This window comes from Heteronotia binoei, chromosome 18 (assembly GCF_032191835.1).
Source record: "Heteronotia binoei isolate CCM8104 ecotype False Entrance Well chromosome 18, APGP_CSIRO_Hbin_v1, whole genome shotgun sequence".
NCBI classification, from domain to species: domain Eukaryota; kingdom Metazoa; phylum Chordata; class Lepidosauria; order Squamata; family Gekkonidae; genus Heteronotia; species Heteronotia binoei.
This window is the reverse complement of record NC_083240.1, coordinates 37,490,745-37,511,351: the sequence shown is the minus strand read 5'-3', so window position 1 is coordinate 37,511,351 and position 20,607 is coordinate 37,490,745. Positions and strand designations below refer to the sequence as shown.

Here is a 20,607-nt window from a genome sequence, read left to right as displayed (position 1 = left end):
TGGGTGGGGCTGAGTGGGCTCTCACAGCAGCTGCCCTTTCAAGGACAAACCTGGTTCTCCCAAAAAAAAGTCTGCGCACTTAACCACTACACCAAACTAGCTCTGGGTAGACCTGGGGAGGCTAGGGTTTGAGGAGTGGATCTCAGTGGTGTATAATTTTTTTTCAGCAGGAACGCACAGGAACGCAGTTCCAGCTGGCTTAGTGTTAGGTAAAAAAAGGCAAAGGTAGCCCCTTGTGCAAGCACCAGTCGTTTCCAACTCTGGGGTGATGTTGCTTTTCACGTTTTCATGGCAGACTTTTTACAATTTTTGGACAGAGGCTGGACTTTGCAGTAGCTTTTGTATTTGTCTATTTCACTTAGAGGAGGACGGGGAGCTGTTCCCATTGGCAGCAGAGGAGAGGGTTCACAATAATGGGTTTAAATTAAGACGACAATGATATTGGATTTATATCCCGCCCTCCACTGCGAATCTCAGAGTCTCAGAACGGCTCACAATCTCCTTTATCTTCCTCTCCCGCAACAGACACCCTATGAGGTGGGTGGGGCTGAGAGGGCTCTCCCAGCAGCTGCCCTTTCAAGGACAATTTCTGCCAGAGCTATGGCTGACCCAAGGCCATTCCAGTAGCTGCAAGTGGAGGAGTGAGGAATCAAACCCAGTTCTCCCAGATAAGAGTCCTCGCACTTTACCACTGCACCAAACTGGCTCTCGGGTGAGAAGGTAGCAGCTAGATATTAGGAAAAACTATTTTTACAGCAAGAGTTGTTCGACAGTCTATCGAGGGAGGTGGTGAGCCGCCCCCCACAGGCAATCTTTAAGCAGCAGCTGGACAAACACTTGTCAGGGATGCTCTCGGCTGATCCCGTATGGCCCCATCCAACTCTGTGTGGTTCTCTGAGCCTAATTACTTAACTGAAGCATCTGTACACCTATATGGGGCTTCAGATTCCTGTTTGGACCGAAAGAAATTGTTTTAAAGGTCATGGAAACTTGGAAGCAGCTGGGATGTTATTTGCAGCCCGAGTGGTTGTGTTTGGCCTGGCATGCTTGCACAGACCCAGTTATTTTGCCTGGCAGCTACCTGGCCTGGTCCAGCCCGGCCTCATCCTATGGAAGCCGCAGTGTGGATCATTATCTTTCTCTCTGTCATTGCAAACCACAGTCCTTGGCCAGGTTCAGCTGCCAGGAGCCAAAGAAGCTGACTGGGAAAGAGGGAGGTGGAGGAGATCTCGGGGGGGGGGGAGCCTTTCCTTTGAGCTAATAATCCTTAGCAGAGGGGTGGGCGGGAAGCAGCCTTGGAAACATCTCGTGTTCAATATGACAAGGCAGACTGGCTGTCGGCCAGAGACTTGGTCGACCTGCCCAGCTTTTTAGGGCTTGCTGTTAACACGGAACCATTCCAAGGCGGCAGATGGCTCCCCTGCAATAGAAGAGGGCACCCTGTAAGAATGCGAGGGTTCTGCTGGGTCAGGATAGGTGGCATCCCACAAAATGCCTTTAGGGTAGGGTTGCCATTCCCCAGGCGGGGGCAGAGGTTCCCCTGGTTTGGAAGCCCTTCTCCCGCTTCAGGGTCATCAGAAAGTGGGGAGAGGAGGGAAATGTCTGCTGGGCACTCCATTATTCCCTACAGAGACTGATTCCCATAGGATATAATGAAGAATTGACCTGCGGGTGTCTGAGGCTCCGGGAGGAGGGGGGGTTGCTTTTTGAGGTAGAGGCACTAAATTTTCAAAATAGCATCCGATGCCTCTCCTCAAAATAACCCTCACGTTTTTTAATAAAATGCTTCCTTTAGCCTATCCAACAAGTCTTCGCTTTCTCGGAGGATGGATCAGCGGGGATGAGAGTATAGGATCTCTGTCAGAAAAAGAAAGCCAGACAGGGCGTCACCTTAGCCAATCTCCTATGGAGATTTCTGGGAAAGCTCAGAGTAAATGCTGAAGAGTCGTCTCTTTGCAGCAGCCTGTTAAGGTCTTGCAAGAAAGTAGATTACAAGGCCACATGGGTTTCGTCTACCAGCCCATGAACTTTTCAGGTAAGAAGGCAAGCATGGGTTGCAATGAGACCACAGCTGCCTGCCTGAATAACCTGCAGTACAGAAACCTCTGGATACAGGGGTGGCCAAACTGCAGCTTGGGAGCCACATGTGGCTCTTTCACACATATGGTATGGCTCTTGAAGCCCCCACCACCTTGTCAGCTGACTTGGATTCATTCTTCCTTCCTTCCTGTCTTGCAGCTCTCAAACATCTGACGATCTTGCCTTGCAGCTCTCAAACATCCGGCATTTATTTTATGTGGCTCTTACGTGGTTAAGTTAGTTTGGCCACCCCTGCTCTGGAAGAAGCTAGATAAACTTTGGACCTCACTGAATGACCTCATTTTTTTGGCAGCCCCCGAAAAGCTCAGATAAATCTTGTCCCCAAGAAATGCTGCGGACAGCAGAGGTGACCTGGTGATCATGGTTAGGGCTGGCTCCGAGCCCAACTAACATATGAAGAGGCCATTTAAGGAATCAGACTGGTGGTCCATTTAGCTCAGTATAATCCACTCCAATTGACAGCGACGCCGAGAAGCGCCCCCCCCCCCAGCAACATCTGCTGCCCTACTTTAACTGGAGCTGGTGGGGATTGAACCTGGGACCTTCTGCTATCTATCAATCTAATTTTTATCCTCCCATTCTTCCAAGAATTTCTACATACAGTCCAAGGTTCTCTCTTTCTCTGCTTTATCCTCCACGACAATTTGGTGGGGTCAGCAGTGTTCCCTCTGAACTGAGTTTAGCGTGAGCTAGCTCACAGATCTTTAGCCTCCAATTCACACATTTTTGTCTCAGCTCACGAAGGATGACCCCAGAGTACACTTATTTATGCAGTAGCTCACAACTTCCATGCCAGTAGCTCACAAAGTAGAATTTTTGCTCACAAGACTCTGCAGCTTAGAGGGAACATTGCTGGGGAGGCCAGCTGGTAACAAGATTCTTTCATGTCTACCATAGTAATGACACTGCAGGGTCCCTTTATTTCTCTTCTTGCTGCGAAACAAGCAAAAGAGTTGGCCCACAAAAGCATGGCAGCTTAACCCTCAGTTGTGGGTCCAGGCTGCAGAAGAGCGGGGAAGAGGTCTCACCCATCCCCTTCTGCGCCCTGCTGAGAAACACAACTGACTTTGCCCACCCCTAGGGTGTTCCACACAGAAGCAGAGGCAGCTGTGGGCCTCCACCGAGGAGAGCGTTGGTGCTGGCCTGTATGCTGTTTGGTAGCTTAGAAGGAACACTGGTGGTCAGAAAGGCTGAAAGAGCAGTTGGCTCATGGGTGCCTCTGAGCTTCATGGTCAAGTGACAAAATGCACCTTGATTTCCCCAGTCCTAGCCTAAGCCTCTGCCCAGATAGTCAGATATGAACATATATGAACATCTGGAGCTGTCTTCTACTGAATCAGACCCCCCTGGGTCCATCCAGGTCAGTATTGTCTACTCAGACAGGCAGCAGCTCTCCAGGATCTCAAGCTGAGGTTTTTCACAACTACATGCCTGGACCCTTTTTAGTTGGAGATGCTGGGGATTGAACCTGGGACCTTCTGCTTGCTAAACAGATGCTCTACCACTGAGCCACCGTCCCTCCCACATATTAAGCTGCCTTATACTGCATCAGACCCTGGGTCCATCAAAGTCAGTATTGTCTACTCAGACTGGCAGTGGCTCTCCAGGGTTTCAAGCTGAGGTTTTTCACGCCTACTTGCCTGGCTCAGTAGTACCTCAGTAGTACCTACTTGCCTAGCTCAGTGGTACCTTATAGACTAACAAAATCTGTGGCAGGGCATGAGCTTTCGTGAGTCACTGCTCACTGCTTCTGATAACCGAATAAGTATATCTGAAGAAATGAGCAGTGACTCACAAAAGCCCTTCTCCTGCCACATATTTTGTTAGTCTTTAAGGTGCTCCTGGACTCTTAAGTCAGTTACCCACTAGCTTTGTCCCAGTCTCCACAGCTTTAAAATCTGGTTTTCAGATCATCCTACAGCCCCCAGCGGCAGCATGTGCAAAATTAGGCAGAAGCACCATGGAAAAAATGTGCACGAGACCGGGAAAAGGATAGTGGGGAATTGGCCTTACTCTTTTCTGTTGCTACAGGCAGCCTAACACAGTTACCCATATTTTCTCCCTTTCTCACAATACGAGAACTCATGGACATTCAATGAAATTGCTGAGCAGTCGGGTTAGAAATGATTAAAGGAAGTCCTTCTTCACCCAAAGGGAGATTTACACATGGAATTCACTGCCACAGGAGATGGTGGCGGCTGCAAGCATAGACAGCTTCAAGAGGGGATTGGATAAGCATATGGAGCAGAGGTCCACCAGTGGCTATTAGACACTGCTTATTGTTGGGACTCTGTCTGGGGCAGTGATGCTCTGTATTCTTGGTGCTGGGGGCGGGGGGCACAGTAGGAAGGCTTCTAATGTTCTAGCCCCATTGGTGGACCTCCTGATGGCACCTGGGTTTTTTGGCCACTGTGTGACACAGAATGTTGGATTGGATGGGTCATTGGCCTGATCCAACATGGCTTCTCTTATGTTCTTATCTCGATCACATTCTCGCTGTATCTGAAGAAGTGAGCAGCAGTTCATGAAAGCTTATGCCCTGCCAATAATTTTGTTAGTTGTTAAGGTCCTACTGTACTCTCGCTCATTTCCACTGACAGAGATTGCAAGCTGTGCTGTTAGGTTTCTCTCCCCACCCCCCGTCCCCCGCCCACCTCTTCATCTGTTAGAACTGGACAGGAGGATCACACAGAGTCAAATAATGTGTTGCTTTCAGATGGGGCAAAATCCACTCAGTGGTAGTGATGGAACAGTTAAGAAAAAGCAAAGGGGAGGGGGTAAATGTGAAGCAAGGCAGTCTGCGAGGCGGGAGGGGAGAGAGGCAGATGTTTTGAACTGGAACATATGGAACCATAAAAGTATTTTTAATACTCAGCCATCTACTTCCCGTTATTAAATAATGGAATCCAATCCAAGTGTTGTAATTCCTAATCAGGGTTTCTTTGGAGGAAAATAATATCCCAGATTGGCACAGAAAAAAATTATTCTTTTAAAAAAAAAAACCCTTTTCAGAATAAGCCAAAATAATTTCCTTTTAATTCCCCTAATCCCAAGGCATCTCTTTCCCATGCCCCGCTCCTTTCTTTTAACATGTATGTGTGTGTGTATATATGAGAGAGAGAGAGACCAGATCTCAAAGTAAGGCTGCCAATTCCCAGCTGGAGGCAGAGGATCTCCCTGTTTGGAGGCCCTCCCCCCGCTTCACGGTCATCAGAAAGCAGGGCGGGGGAATGTCTGCTGGGCACCCCATTATTCCCTATGGAGACTGACTCCCATAGAGTATAATGGAGCGTAGATCTGTGGGTATCCGGGGCTGCGGGGGGGGGGGCTGTTTTTTGAGGCAGAGGCACCACATTTTCAGCATAGCATCCAGCACCTCTCCTCAAAACACCAACCAAGTTTCAAAAACATTGGACCAGGGGGTCCACTTTTATGAGCCCCAAAAGAAGGTGCCCCTATCTTTCATTATTTCCAATGGAGGGAAGGCATTTAAAAGGTGTGCGGTTCCTTTAAATGTGATGACCAGAACTCTCTTTGGAGTTCAATTATGCTTGCCACAACCTTGCTCCTGGCTCCACCCCAATGTCTCCTGGCTCCACCCCCAAAGTCCCCAGATATTTCTTGAATTGGCAACCCTATCTCAAAGTAAGCAGAGCAGGGTGATCTCAGTGCAGTGCAGCAGCAGCCCCAGGGAAGGAAGCAGGAGAGAGCCAGTTGCTCACAGGCCAAATGCAAGCCCTTGACTGGTCACAGGCCAGTTCTAACCCATGGGTCATATGTTTGACACCCCTGCCCTAAGGGGGTCGCCATGACTCAGCTGCAACTTGACAGCAATACACACACACACAAACCTCTAGCCTCTGCCCAAGATATCCCACCAGCTCCCTGCATGAAAAGTGTGTGCTCTCTTAGCAAGCCATGGCTGCTCCCCAAACTGATATTTTATCGTCTCCATCTGTGAGGTTTTGCAATGATTTTTTGGCTAAATGAAAAAGAAAACATGTTGGTTTGATTTTCACGGCACAAGAAAAGATAAAATCGATACGTTGCCCCAAGACTCCCTTGTAAGCCCGCACGGTCTGCAGACTTCACTTGAAACAGGCAATGCCCACTTCCCCACTGTCCAGAGGACCTTCCTTGTCTACTTCAGGCTGACCTCCAGTTGTCAACTGGACTATGTTCTCTTCCATCTTTCCTTCCCTTGCTCAAGCTGACACTAATATTTCAAGCCGCTGGGAATCCTTGTGACCTGGCTGCTGGGATTCAGGCAGGCTTGCCAACCTCCAGTTGGCCTAGAGAACCACAGGAAGAAGCAATTCCTGAAGACCTCCTGGAATGACTAAAGGTAAAGGTAGCCCCTTGTGCAAGCAGCAGTTGTTTCTGACTCTGGGGTGACGCCACATCACAACGTTTTCACGGCAGACTTTTTTACGGGGTGGTTTGCCATTGCCTTCCCCAGTCATCTACACTTTCCCCCCAGCAAGCTGGGTACTCATTTGACTGACCTCGGAAGGATAGAAGGCTGAGTCAACCTCGAGCCAGCTACCTGAACCCAGCTTCTGCCTTGATCGAACTCAGGTCGTGAGCAGAGGGCTCGGATTGCAGTACTGCAGCTTTACCACTCTGCGCCACGTGGCTCCTCCTGGAATGACTACTGATCTCTAAATGAAAGGGATCAGTTCTCCTGGAGGAAATGGTTACTGTGGGGGGTGGGCTCTATCACATTATACCCCACGGAGCTCCCTTGTTTCCCCAAACTCCACGATCTCCAGACTCCACCCCTAAAATCTCCAGAAATTTCCCAACCCAGAGTTGGCAACCCTTGGTTCAGGAGACAAGACTGAGTCAGCCTCAGCTCTGGCCCTGAGGGAAGTGAAGAAAACCGCCCTATGCCTCAAAAAACAGGATGACCAGACCATGCATAGAAGCAGGTGGCTTCTTTCACACACTCACGTGGTCACGTAGGTGGCCTTCTTTAAAGGGGACGCTGCTGAGGCAGTGGCACCCTCCCTGGTACTTTATGTTTGTATGGCAGTGAAAACTGGACTGCCACTTTGGATAGGTGGAAGCTGAGTTTTAACAAGATGCCATCTGGGCGCAAACACCCCAGAGACAACACTCTTGCCTGGCCAATTTCACCTTTCTGAGTTGGTGGCCGGCAGCTGAACGCTGCTCTGAATTGACCCATCCAACTCCTTGGGTGCCCTTGAGTCCCAGTGCGTTGGTGGTCATCAGGGCTTTTTTTCGGTAGTAAAAGCCCAGCAGGAACTCATTTGCATATTAAGCCACACCCCCTGATGTAACCATTGCTTCACACAGGGCTTTTTGTAGAAAAAAACCCAGCAGGGATTCCTTTACATATTAGGCCACACCCCCTGACACCAAGCCAGCTGGAACTGCATTCCTGTGCATTCCTGCTCAAAAAAAGCCCTGGTGGGCATGCCTTTTGGGTTAAAATACTGGATAAAATCAAGGAAATATTATCAGTGACCATCCCTCTAACACCACAAGCTGTATTATTAGATTACTGGAACATGAAATGTAATGAAGAATCAAAGAAAGAAATTAATCTTACCCTCTTGTCCATAGAAAAAAACATGAGTAGTGTTGAAGTGGAAAAGTTCAAAAATGCCTACTATTGACCAATAGATGAACAAATTGTGGGATTACTTTAAGTAAACCTGCTTTTACTACTTCTAACTGCTCTCCTGCGTTATATGATAGAAAAGTGATAAGACCAGGGTACTCTGTAGTTTTCTGTCTGGTACAAACTGATTACTTACCTGCTAACACAGTATACCAGAAATTGATTTATTTTTTGAACGCTTTCAATAGTTATTTATTGATTTGGTAAATTTATATTCTGCCCATTTCCAGACGGGCTCAATACGTTGTATTTTTTTTTTTACTCTGTTTCATTCAACGCACATTGTATACCTGTACTACTTTGTACTGCTTGTTTATTTGTATTTTAAAATTAATAAAACTTTAAATGTAAAAAAAAAAAAAGAGGGAGAAAAAGTCCCCCCCCCCCCACTTTTCCATTCCATGCACAATTTTATAATCCTGCATTAAATCCAGCTCCCCCACCCCAATCTAGCTGTCTTCAGCGTGCAAAGCCCCAAACATTGCAGCCTTCTGTGGAAAGGGAGATTATTTGGGCTGCCCTCTTTGGCACCTTTTCCTGCTCTAAGATATCTGTTCTGAGATAGTTCAATTCCATTCCAGAAGCACCTGAGCAGACAGGTTAAAACGGATAAAAGGAAGTACTTCTTCACCCAAAGGGTGATTAACATGTGGAATTCACTGCCACAGGAGGTGGTGGCGGCCACAAGCATAGCCACCTTCAAGAGGGGTTTAGATAAAAATATGGAGCACAGGTCCATCAGTGGCTATTAGCCACAGTGTGTGTGTATAAAATTTTTTTGCCACTGTGTGACACAGAGTGTTGGACTGGATGGGCCATTGGCCTGATCTAACATGGCTTCTCTTATGTTCTTTATGTTCTTATCAACAAGAGTTTCAGGGTTGAAGCTCATACCCTGAAATTTTTGTCGGTCTTTAAGATGCTCCTGGACTCCCATCTAACTGTTTTATTGTAGACCAACACTACTACCCTCTAAAACAGGGGTGCCGAACTCATTTGTTATGAGGGCCGGATCTGACATAAATGAGACCTTGCTGGGCAGGGTCATGTTGGGCCGGGCCATGTGTGTACCTATTTAAGATTAGGAAGCAGAGATATAAATTTTATACAGAACACAGACAAACAGAAATATATATTTTTAAAAACTTAAAACATGCTTAAAACGTTAGGATTCATTGGTCTTAAAGATGCTTTCTTTCTATTTCTCCCATTGGATCCAGCGAACTGGTTCTTTCCTCCCTTCCCCAGGGGACTGCGAGGGAAGGAGTTTCAGCCAATAGAAGGAAGAGAGGCTTGGCTCAGTAGCCCTGCTGTGCAATTGGGAGAGCCTGGCAAAGCAAGCTATTCCTCCCCCCTTCCTCCCCAAGGGAAGAGTCTCAGTCAATGGAGGAAACAGAGGTTTTGTTCTGCAGCTCCTGTGCGATTGAGCAAGCCTGGCAAAGTAAGCTGTTATGCAGAAGGAAGTAAGATATAGGGAGAAAGAAGCAGATGACAGCCAGTTGCTCAGGGGCCTGTAGGCGCTCTCCGGGGGCCTGATTCAGCCCCCGAACTGCATGTTTGACACCCCTGCTCTAAAACTTTTTTTTTTTTAGATGGAGGTATCCAGAGGATTACCCTAGGGTTGCCAATCCCCTGGTTTGGAGGCCCTCCCCACCACTTCAGTTATCAGAGAGTGGAGGTGGGGTGGAGGTTGAATGTCTGCTCAGCACTCCATTATACCCTACGGAGACTGGTCCCCATACGATATAATGGAGAATCAATCTATGGTCATCTGGGGCTTTAAAGGGCTGTTTTTTTGGTTTGTTTGCTTTGAGGAAGAGGCACCAAATTTTCAGCATAGCATCTGGTGCCTCTCCTCAACACCCCCCCCCCCCGCCAAAGTTTCAAAAAGATCGGACCAGGGGGTCTGATTCTATGAGTCCCCATAAGGTGCCCCTATCTTCCAATATTTCCGAATGGAGAGAAGGCACTTAAAACATGTGTGGTTCCTTTAAATGTGATGGCCAGAACTGCCTTCGGAGTTCAGTTGTCACAACCTTGATCCTGGCTCCACCCCCAAAGTCCCGAGATATTTCCTGAGTCAGACCTGGCAATGCTAGATTATGCAGACTTTTTACCATTTCATCTGCCTCCAGTAAAGTTGCCAGCCTCCGGGAAGTGGCTGAAGGTCTCCTGGGATTACAACCGATCTCTAGGCGACACAGATCAGTTCAGCTGGTGAAAGTGGCTGTTTTGGAAGGTGAAAATGGCATTATACCCCACTGAAGTCCCTTCCCTCCCAAAACCCTGGCCTCCTCAGGCTCCGTCCCCCTATATCTCCCAGTATTTCCTGATCCAGACCTGGCAACTCTAGATTCACCCTTTCTTTGAATGCCTTACCACAGCCTTCAGAATAAATCCACTAAAATTGCCAGTCCAGACATTTATTTTACTAGCCTGGTAAAATCTCTGGTAATCACTTGTGGTTTGTCAGGACCTTCCACCTTTCTGTTTTCTGCTCTAACCTCATCAGTATAACAAGTTGAATACTGGCCGTGGCTGTTTGTTCAGCTATTTTAATTTTTCTGGCGGTCAGTTGGGACAAACCTCCATCAGAAGTTTCCTCTGTTGAAAGCCCTCTGCCTTCCCCCCCCCCTCTTGGGAAACACTTTAGAACATTCACTGCTTTACTCAACACCATCAGGGAGGGGGCAAAGAGTGAGGGAATCCCTCCCCCAGCCAGCTGCTGTGATTGCCAAGCAGAAAAGTGACCTCACGCTGGGGTAAAGGTCTCTCAAAACATCTGCGGAGGAAATGGGAAAAGCCGAAAAAAGGAGAAGTGGTTGGGAGATTGTCCAACTGGTTGTCCAATGATATCCGGACTTGAACAGGAAATGACTTGCTATATAACATGTACTGGGTGGATATATTTGGTATGCACAGACCCACGGCCAGAAAGTTTAGTGGTTAGAGGGCCAAAGGGGACACTCAGGTGGTGAGAAGCAAGCTTTTAGCTCTCTGTGTATGGGCAATACTTGTAATGGTCAAAGGGGTGATTAAATCCCACTAGTTTTAAGCAGGACTTCCCTCCTCCCCGTGACCACCAGAAGCAAAATCACGCAAAACCGAATGACTAACTAGATTGTGTAAAACAAGAGAAATCATGCAAATATTTAGTACAGTGGTTATAAGAGGATCTGGGTGACCTGTATTCAGATCTCCCCTCTACAACAAAGCTTGCTGGGTGGCCATTGGGCCAGTCTTTCTCTCTCAGCCAAATAGTTGCCAGCCTCCAGGCGGGGCCTGGAGATCTCCCACTTTCACAACTGACCTCCAGCTGGCAGAGATCAGCTCCCCTGGAGCAAATGACTGCTCTGAAGGGTGGATTCTATGGCATTGGACCCTCCCCACCCTAAACCCCACCCTCTCCTGGATCCACCCCCAAAATCTCCAGGTATTTTCCAACACAGACCTGGCAACCCTACAGCCAAACCTACCTCAAGAGGTTAAAGTGAAAGTGAAATAGAGAAAGGAGACCTACACACATTGCCCTGAGTTCCTCAGAGGAAGGGTGGGATAGAAACATACTAGACAGATATACAGATGTATAAATACATAAGTAAATAGGCAGAAATAGGCTTAATTTGCACCATGTGTAGAGGGCATGTCCTAGAGTTGCCAGCTCTGAATTGAGAAATACCTGGAGATTTTGGAGGTGAATCCTGGGGAAGGCAGGGTCTGGGGAAAGAAGGGACCACAGCAGAATATAGGGTTGCCAAGTCCAATTCAAGAAATATCTGGGGACTTTGAGGGTGGAGCCAGGAGACACTGGGGGGTGGAGCCAGGAGCAAAGGTGTGACAAGCATAATTCAACTCCAAAGGGAGTTCTGGCCGTCACATTTAAAGGGACCGCACACCTTTTCAATGCCTACCTTCCATAGGAAATAATGAAGGATTAGGGGCACCTTCTTTTGGGGCTCATAGAATTGGACCCCCTGGTCCAATGTTTTTGAAACATGAGGGGCATTTTGGGGAGAGGCACTGGATGCTATACTGAAAATCTGGTGCCTCTACCTCAAAAAACAGCCCCCCTCCAGAGACCCAGATAACTGCGGATCATTTTGCCATTATTTTCTATGGGAATAAGTCTCCATAGGGAATAGTAGAGTTCCCAACAGACATTTCCCTCCCCCCACTTTCTGATGACCCTGAAGCAGGGGGAGGGCCTCCAAATCGGGGGATCCCCTGCCCCCACCTGGGGATTGGCAACCCTAGCAGGATACAATGGCATAGAGTTCACCCTCCGAAGCAGCCATGTTCTCCAGGGGAACTGATCTTGATAGCCTGGAGATCAACTATAATAGCAGGAGATCTCCAGGTACCACCTAGAGATTGGAAAATCTAGCATGCCCTGATAGGGTTGCCAAGTCCAATTCAAGAAATATCCGGGGACTTTGGGGGTGGAGCCAGAAGACATTGGGGGTGGAGCCAGGAACAAGTTGTGACAAGCATAACTGAACTCCAAAGGGAGTTCTGGCCATCACAGTTAAAGGGACTGCACAACTTTGAAATCCCTCCATTGGAAATAATGAAGGATAGGGGCACCGTCTTTTGGGGCTCATAGAATTGGATCCCCTGGTCCAATCTTTTTGAAACTTGGAGGGTATTTTGAGGAGAGGCACTGGATGCTATGCTGAATATCTGGTGCCTCTATCTCAAAGAACAGCCGCCCACTCGAGCCCCAGATACCTGAAGATCAATTCTCCATTATACCTTATCAGAATTGGTCTCCATAGGGAATAATGGAGTGCATTTCCCTCCCCTCCTTTTTGATTACTCTGAAGCAGGGGAGGGCCTCCAGCATGGGGGATCCCCTGCCCTCACCTGGGGATTGGCAACCCAGGGCTTTTTTTGGTAGAAAAAGCCCAGCAGGAACTTATTTACATATTAGGCCACACCCCGACATCACCATTGTTCCACACAAAGCTTTTCTGTAGAAAATGCTCAACAGGAACTTCTTTGCATATTAGCCCACACCCCCTGATGCATAGCCAGCCGGAACTGCATCCCTGCTCAAAAAAAGCCCTAGGCAACCCTATGCCCTGACATGGACAGCCAAGGCAAGCCTGATCTCCTCAGGTCTTGGAAGTTAAGCAGGGTTGGCCTTGGGTCATATTTGGCTAGAACAGGGGTGGCCAACGGTAGCTCTCCAGATGTTTTTTGCCTACAACTCCCATCAGCCCCAGCCAGCATGGCCAATGGCTGGGGCTGATGGGAGTTGTAGGCAAAAAACATCTGGAGAGCTACCGTTGCCACCCCTGGGCTAGAAGACCACTTGGAAGTCCAAGGTTGTTAAGCAGAGGCAGGCGATGCCAAACCACCCCTGAACTTCTCTTGCCTTGAAAACCCTTAGGGGCTGCCATAAGTTGGCTACAACTTGATGGTGTTTTTCGCACATGGCATGGATTCTTGAGCTCCCAGCTGCAAAATGCCACCCTGCTCGACTCCTATTTTCTGTGCAAAACTGTTGCTCAATATTGTCATTCTCCCCCACCCCCCTCCCCAAGTCTTTCCCAATGACCACTAAGAGCAGGAGCCGTATCTTCTCGCACCCATGCCTTGTCACCCTGGTCCCCTCCCCTCCCTGCCTTGCTGGGGGCCAAATGACGCCAAAGGATTGCTGAGGTTTGGATCCTCTCCAGATGTTGCAATGCACAGCACAATCAGTGCTGCTTCCCTCCTGCCTTGCCCAACTGACTGTGGTGAAAATGTCTGAGAAGCAAGTGGGATTGGGACATGTGTGTATGTGTGTGTGGGGGGGGGGGGTAGGGATTTAATCTTTAGATTTATATCTCGCCCTTTCCCGCAAGTGAGCTCAGGCTGGCTTACAGCAGAAGGTTAGCATACTTACAAAATAAAATATAAGACATCATAAAAGCATACAGCATAAAAATCTGAGGGCGGTACAACAAACAGGCATAAGAAGGCATGTCCACACAGCAACGTATAGGCCAATATCTAGCACATTCACAATAATAGTAGAAAATACTGGGGCGGGGAGGCCAGCTGGTAACAAGATTCTTTCATGTCTACCACAGTAGCAACACTGCAGGGTCCCTTTATTTGTCTTCTTCTTGCTGCGAAACAAGCAAAAGAGTTGGCCCACAAAAACATGGCAGCTTAGCCCTCAGTTGTGGGCCCAGACTGCAGAAGAGCGGGGAAGAGGTCTCACCCATTCCCTTCTGTGCCCTGCTGAAAAACGCAACTGACTTTGCCCACCCCTGGGGTGTTCCACACAGAAGCAAAGGCAGCTGTGGGCCTCCACCAATGAAAGCGTTGGTGCCGGGCTCGAATGCCGGCTGTGTGCTGTTTGGCAGTGTTTCGTCATTTGTGGTCTCCTATGAGCGTCAGAATGAGACATGTCCTTAAAAAGCAGCACCAAGGAGGAGAGTCAGATGCAGGGAGGATAACATTTTCCCATCCTGCTGAGGCAAACAGCAGCTCAGGGACTGATTTCTATCAGGGAAATACAGAAGAGAAGCCAAATTCTTGGCTTAATTTGGAAGTTACAGTAAAGTAAAGGAGGTATAGTCATAGATTCCAAATGCTACTTGTGTGCTGTACTATTCTTGGCCTTAGTGTCTATTAAATTACAACCTGATGGGAAGTGAAGGCTGTTTCCACACAGAGACTATTCTCTGCGTAGCTCTCTTAAAAAAAAAAATCAGGAATTGCTAGATCACTACAGCATTCATAATACAGCATTGCGATGATTTACTAGTTCCTGGCTTTCATTTAAAAGCAAACATCAAACCCTCTTAATTCAGGAATTATAAGGTAAAATAGAACATTTTATCTGCTTCTTTCCCCTTAGAGCTCCACAAGGAAAAGAGCTAGAGATGTATACTTTTAGAAATGAAAGTACTAGTAGATATTGGCAATAAATCATTATATCAGTCTAGTAATCTTGCAATTCACAATTCTTTTTTTTTTAAAGGCCTCATGTTAGGGCGCAGGAGGCAGCTCTGGGGACTGAAGCAAGGAAAATGGCACCGACGTGGGAAGGACATGCAAAAACACACACTTTCAAATCCACATGTTGTCGCAAGGCACTTTGGTGACAGCCTTTCCAAAAAGCTCATACCATGTCAGGTTGGGGAACGATTGTGGCATAGTTGGGGGAACAGAGAAGGGGGACAAGCATAGGACGACGTCATGAGCAGGGCTCCCCCCCCCCCGAGGAGGAACGCACAGGAACGCAGTTCCAGCTGACTTGGTGTCAGGGGTGTGGCCTAATATGCAAATGAGGCCCTGGTGGGCTTTTCCTACAAAAAGCCCTATGTGAAACAATGGTGATGTCAGGGGGTGTGGCCTAATATGCAAATGAGTTCCTGCTGGGCTTTCTCTACAAAAAAAAGCCCTGGCCATGAGAATGTTCCCCAAAACCCTACTGCTATAAGGAAGCCAAGGCAGAGCAAAGCATCCACATGGAAATTGCCAACAGTTGATCTCAGTTCTCTCAGACAACTTCATCTTGTTTAAGAAGGCTGTCAACCCTGCCCTCCCACCGAAGAGCCTCAAAACAAATTCTGCAGCCACTTTGAGAAATAATTTGGGCCCAGGGCTTGTTTAGAAAGCCAGGGCTGATCAGCTTGCCAGATGCCTGATACCAATGAAACCACAGGGAAAGAAAAAGCCCGGTCCTGGATGCCAAACCAGGGCAAAAGTTTAAATAGCTTGATTCTTTTCTAAGGGTCTGCAATGTACAAAATCAAAAGTGAACATGTTGGGTTGGGGAAGCAGGGAATGGCCACGTGGCTGGCTTGCAAATCCAGTAGGAAAGCTGCTGGCAGAATTCCTCTTGCTGTTATTAAGGAGCCCCGTAATGCTTTCCACTGTCAGTGAACCCTATCCTCCTCTGTTTGATGCAGAAGACCAAAGAGGACCTCTGTTTGGTGCAGAGGAGATCTCTGCAGTGTCCTGTATGCAACATCTAACACCCTTAGTCACTTCTCCAATAAAATAAGCTCATATGCATAGTTTCAGAGGGCAGTCATGTTGGTATCTGATTGGGGGAGCATTGACTCTTAAAAGCTTATACTCCTCCCCAAATTCTGTTAGTGTCTAAGCTGCTACTGGACTCAAATTAGTGGCACTTGCAGATGGTTCATATACAGTCACCTGCTAGGAATTAAACCAAATACCGTACATGCACAATGTGAACCCAGCCCTTAGCTCAGGGATGACAAATGTCCGGTTCCTGGGCCTGATCACCCCCCAGAGGGCTTCTATGTGGCCTGCGAGGAACTGCCTATGGTCTGCTTCTTTCTCCCTCGTCTCCTGCTTCTGTCGTCACCATTGTTGTTTTTCTCTGTGGGATGGAGGCAGCCAAACAAATCGTCAGTCTTCTTGTTCTTTCCCTCTTCCTCCACCCTTTTCCACAAGGGAGGGGGAGAGGAGTCTCAGCCAATGGAGGAGCTTTGGCTCTGTTAGCTCTGCTGTGTGATTGAGAGAGCCTGGCACAGCTCAAGCTCTCATGCAAAGAGAGCTGTGTCAGGCTCTTTCCATCACACAGCAGAGCTACAGAGCCAAGCTCCTCCATTCGCTGAGGCTCCTCATCCCCCCTTGCAGTTATTTTCCTGGGGGAAACTATAGCTTTTGTAGATAAACAGATAGTTCTCAGTCTGTGGTCATGGTGCATTCACATATCCATGAGTAGCATATGAAACAACTTACATACAAAAACATTCTGTAATGAATGTCAATAATTCAGAAATAGGTTTGCAACTTACAGATACCTGAACAAGACCTGAACAGCATACTCAAGATTGCTTGTCTCCAGACATTTTCTCCAGATTTTGATGCAATAATTCAGAGCAAGTGGTGTCAGGTTATCAGATGACTGTTAAATAAACAAAATACTGCAAGAGTGCTAATGCTTTAAGCATATTTTAAGTTTTTTTTAAAAAATCTTTAATTGTGTTCGTTGTGTGCCCTTTATAAAGTTTACATCCCTGCTATCTGGCATTACATTTTATGACACACATAGCCCGGCCCGACAAGGTCTTTTATGTCAGATCCGGCCCTCATAACAAATGAGTTCGACACCCCTGCCTCAGCAGATGAAGATGGTCAGTAACCACTGATATATATATAACCTGCTCTCGGTAAATTTGGTCACCCTTTTCATCCTGGAGAAATGCCAATGCCAGCTGAGCCAGCATGCATGCAGGGGCAAGAACCAACCTGTAGGGAGAGCTGCAACTTGCACTGGTTCACTTGAGAAATGTCAGCCACATACAGAAAAATCATGCAAAATCACGCTGGTGAGAAAATGCCAGTGCTTGGAAGGCAGAGAGAGATACCTGTGGTCAATGACTGTCACATTGGAAGGAGGGATTCCAAGAACTGCACAGCTCTCCAGGAGCTCCTCCTTACGAACGGTCCCTTGATTGTAGTAATTCCCTGCAAACCACAAAGACAATATCAAGGCACTCTGCTTCAGTTTGGAACAGAACAAGGCTCTTTCCCCTGTGAAAAACTCAAGGCTAGGCCAAACTGTGGCTTGGGAGCCACTTGTGGCCCTTTCACACATAGTGTGTGGCTCTCGAAGCCCCCACTACCCTGTCAGCCATCTTGGAGAAGGCATTTCTCTCTTTAAATCACTTCTCCAAGCGAAGCCACCTGGCAGCTTGGAGAACACATTTAAAGTTAAAGCTGCTTTCTTTCCACCTCCACCTCCCCCTCATTTATTTTCCTTCTTTCCCATCTGTCTGTCTTGCAGGTCTCAAACATCTGACGTTCATGTCTTGCAGCTCTCAGACATCTGACATTTATTCTATGTGGCTCATAGAATAAGCGAGTTTGGCCACCTCTGCTCAAGGCATTTGGCAGTCAGGGATGAAATAATGGAGCCAAGGGAATGATGACAATGGAGGTCTCCACATTTCTCTAGACCTTGCATGGTTGTTTCTTGTGGCAAACAACAGAAGAATCTGGTGACACATTAAAGACTAACTGGGTTGCTGAAATATAAAAGTGAGAAGTTATCAGATGGGCTAAGGAGGAGGTAGACAGATAGGTTGGCAAGGAACAAGTAAACTGCCTACAAGGAGGAAGTAAAAATGTATTTGTGGTACTTGCAACATCATGCAGACCTGCCTCTCAGTCTCCTATTGCTTTGTCTCTACATCATGTTATATGCTAATTCATTTTTTTCAACTGTCTATAAATTTGAATGCTTTTCTCCCATTTCATTGTATGTGAAGAAGTATGTATGTAATACATGAAAGCTTACATCTTGAATAGAACTTTGTTTTCGGTGTAAAACAGTTTTTATTTTGCAATATATTGTTATGATACTTAAAAATTAATATGAAATCAACACCAATACATTACATTTTTTCCCCTTCCCTCCTCTCCTTGAATAGAACTTTGTTGATCTTAAATAGGGGTGGCCAATCTGTGGCTTGGGAGCCACATGTGGCACTTTCACACATATTGTGTGGCTCTTGAAGCCCCCACCACTCCGTTGACCAGCTCGGAGAAGGCATTTCTCTCTTTAAATCACTTCTCCAAGCCAAGCCAGCTAGTGGCTTGGAGAATGCATTTAAAGTTAAAGTTGCTTTCTTTCGGGAACAGGGAGCCATTGATTTTTTAATGGGAATTTATTTCCTGCCTCATGGCTCTGTGGACCCTTCAGACAGGTACAGTTTTAACTACATTATCGAAAATCAGAAAATATCTAAATCCAATCAAGATGGATCCTAGTCTACTATATTGTTTTGCATAATGGGAGGTCCGGGACTATTGCATTTGTACCCAACAGGTCCAGGAATCCAAAGGCCAAGCCTCCCCTTGTGGCTGACCCCAAAAAATGGCATTTGGATGGCAATGCATCTGGGCAGCAGACACTGATTTCTCCTCTTATAACAGCATCTGGAAAATGGAGTTCTCACTCATGCTGGAATAAATGGTGTTAGTCTTTAAAGAGCCCCTAGATTTTTGCTTTAAAGCTTTACACTGACAAAGGGAGGTTCGACTCTCAGAAGCCTATATCTCAAAAATCTTGTTGGTCTTTAAGGAACTACTGGACCCGAATCCAGCTCTTCTACTGTAGAGAAGCATGGGTGGCTAGTTGGCTACCTATATTATTACATGGCACCTGGACACTGAAGTTCAGTTTAGCTATTATAATACCTAATGCCTACAGATGAACCTTTCCTTTTCCAGGAATTCTAATGTCACTTTAAAAGCCTCCCTAACTACTGGCCATCCTGTGGCAGAGTTCCACAAATTAATATGGTCGTGGGTATCATGACTGACAGACAGGTTCAAGCAGGTAGCCCTGTTGGTCTGAAGCAGAATAACAAATTTTGTGTCCAGTGGTACCTTTAAGTCCAATAAAAGCTTGTTCAAGGTATGAGCTTTCGTGTGTACACACGATTGACAGATAGCTTTTTGTTGCTATTTTCTGCACTGAACAAAAGGGAACTGAGGCACAAGGCAATATCACTGTGATGTGACGTCAGACTTTCCAGTCTCGGGCCCCATAACACTTGAAGGGCGTTGAGGCACTGCAACTGACGTCATGCCGGGCCTTTGACGCCCTTTGAGCCGACGTCATAGCTCGTCCTATGCGCGTCTGAGATTCTGAGGGAGAAGTTCCGTCCCGTAACGTCACGGATCGCGCACATGCCTTGAAGGGTTGCCGAGCAACTGTGACGCCAGAGACGTCGTGGAGATGGACGTGGTGTTACGGTTGCTGGGCAACCTGGCGTCGCTGTCCCCCTCACCTGTGGACGCGCAAAGCAGCCACAGCCTCCCTTCAGCCAGCTTAAGGATGCTAGGCGCGAAGAACATCGTTTCGTCATCAGGGTGCGCCGTTACAAACAGAGCTCTCACTGCGTCACCGCTGAAGCGCCGCGCCGATCCGTCGGTTAACAGCGTCCTGCCGTCGCATCGCCTCGTCCCGTGGCGTCGCCGCAGCCACCAACAGGCGGCCAACCATAGTACAAGCGGCGAAATCAGCAAGGCGATTGACAGTATTCTCGCCGCCATAAGATGGCATGTACCCTTCAGGAAAGAAAAATTCCCGGAAAGTTAAAAAAAAGGTTCGTGCAGAAACGAGAACCACGAATAGTAGAAAGAAGGTTCCGGTTCCGGCTGTACTCTAGGCTTGAAAGGAGGCGGGAATCGCGGCAGGGTCGTGAAGGAGTAGATTCTGCACAAGAAATAGTTAGCCTATAGCAGGGGTGGCCAAACTGGCCCGGGAGCGACATGTGCTCTTTCACACATATTGTGAGGCTCTCAGAGCCCCCACCGCCCCATCACTGGCTTGGAAAGGCATTTGTCTCTTTAAATCACTTCTCTAAGCCAAGGCAGCTAGTGACTTGGAGAATACATTTAAAGATAAAGTTGCTTTTTTACACCTCTTCCTCCCGCATCTATTTTCCTGCCTGCCTGCCCGCCTGCATCTCTCAAACATCTGATGTCCTTGTATTGTGGCTCTCAAATATCTAATGCTTATTTTGTGTGGCTCTTACACAAAAGTTTGGCCACCCCAGGCCTATAAAAATGCTAATGGCAAAGTCGTGGAAAGGGTTACACAGCATGCAGTGGTGGCCAGTGGGTTAGGGGACTGACAAATTCATGGAGGAGGAGAGATTCAGGTGGGCAGCCGCATTTGCCTGAAGCAGCAGAACAAAATTTGAGTCCTGTGGCACCTTAAGACCAATGAAGTTTTCTTCTGGGTATAAACTTCTGTGTGCATGCACACGAAAGCTTATACACAGAAGAAAATTTTATTAGTCTTAAAGGTGCCACTGGACAAAAACTTGCTTATAAAGGAGTAGAGATTGTGATGGCAAAATGGAATCTCC

The 20,607-nt window shown here is 47.4% G+C and overlaps 1 protein-coding gene across 1 annotated transcript in view; it reads right to left on the bottom strand.

Moving 5' to 3' along the window:
* PIGL (phosphatidylinositol glycan anchor biosynthesis class L) overlaps positions 1–19,869 on the bottom strand; it is a 79,142-nt gene extending 59,273 nt beyond the window's left edge. Inside the window, exons 1-2 of the mRNA XM_060258870.1 lie at positions 19,522–19,869; positions 17,092–17,191 (exon numbers count right to left, since the gene is read on the bottom strand). Of these exons, the coding sequence (XP_060114853.1) occupies positions 17,092–17,191; positions 19,522–19,786 (365 nt within the window). The 5' untranslated portion in view covers positions 19,787–19,869. The remainder of the gene's footprint in view (positions 1–17,091; positions 17,192–19,521) is intronic.
* Between the last annotated feature and the right edge of the window lie 738 nt (positions 19,870–20,607).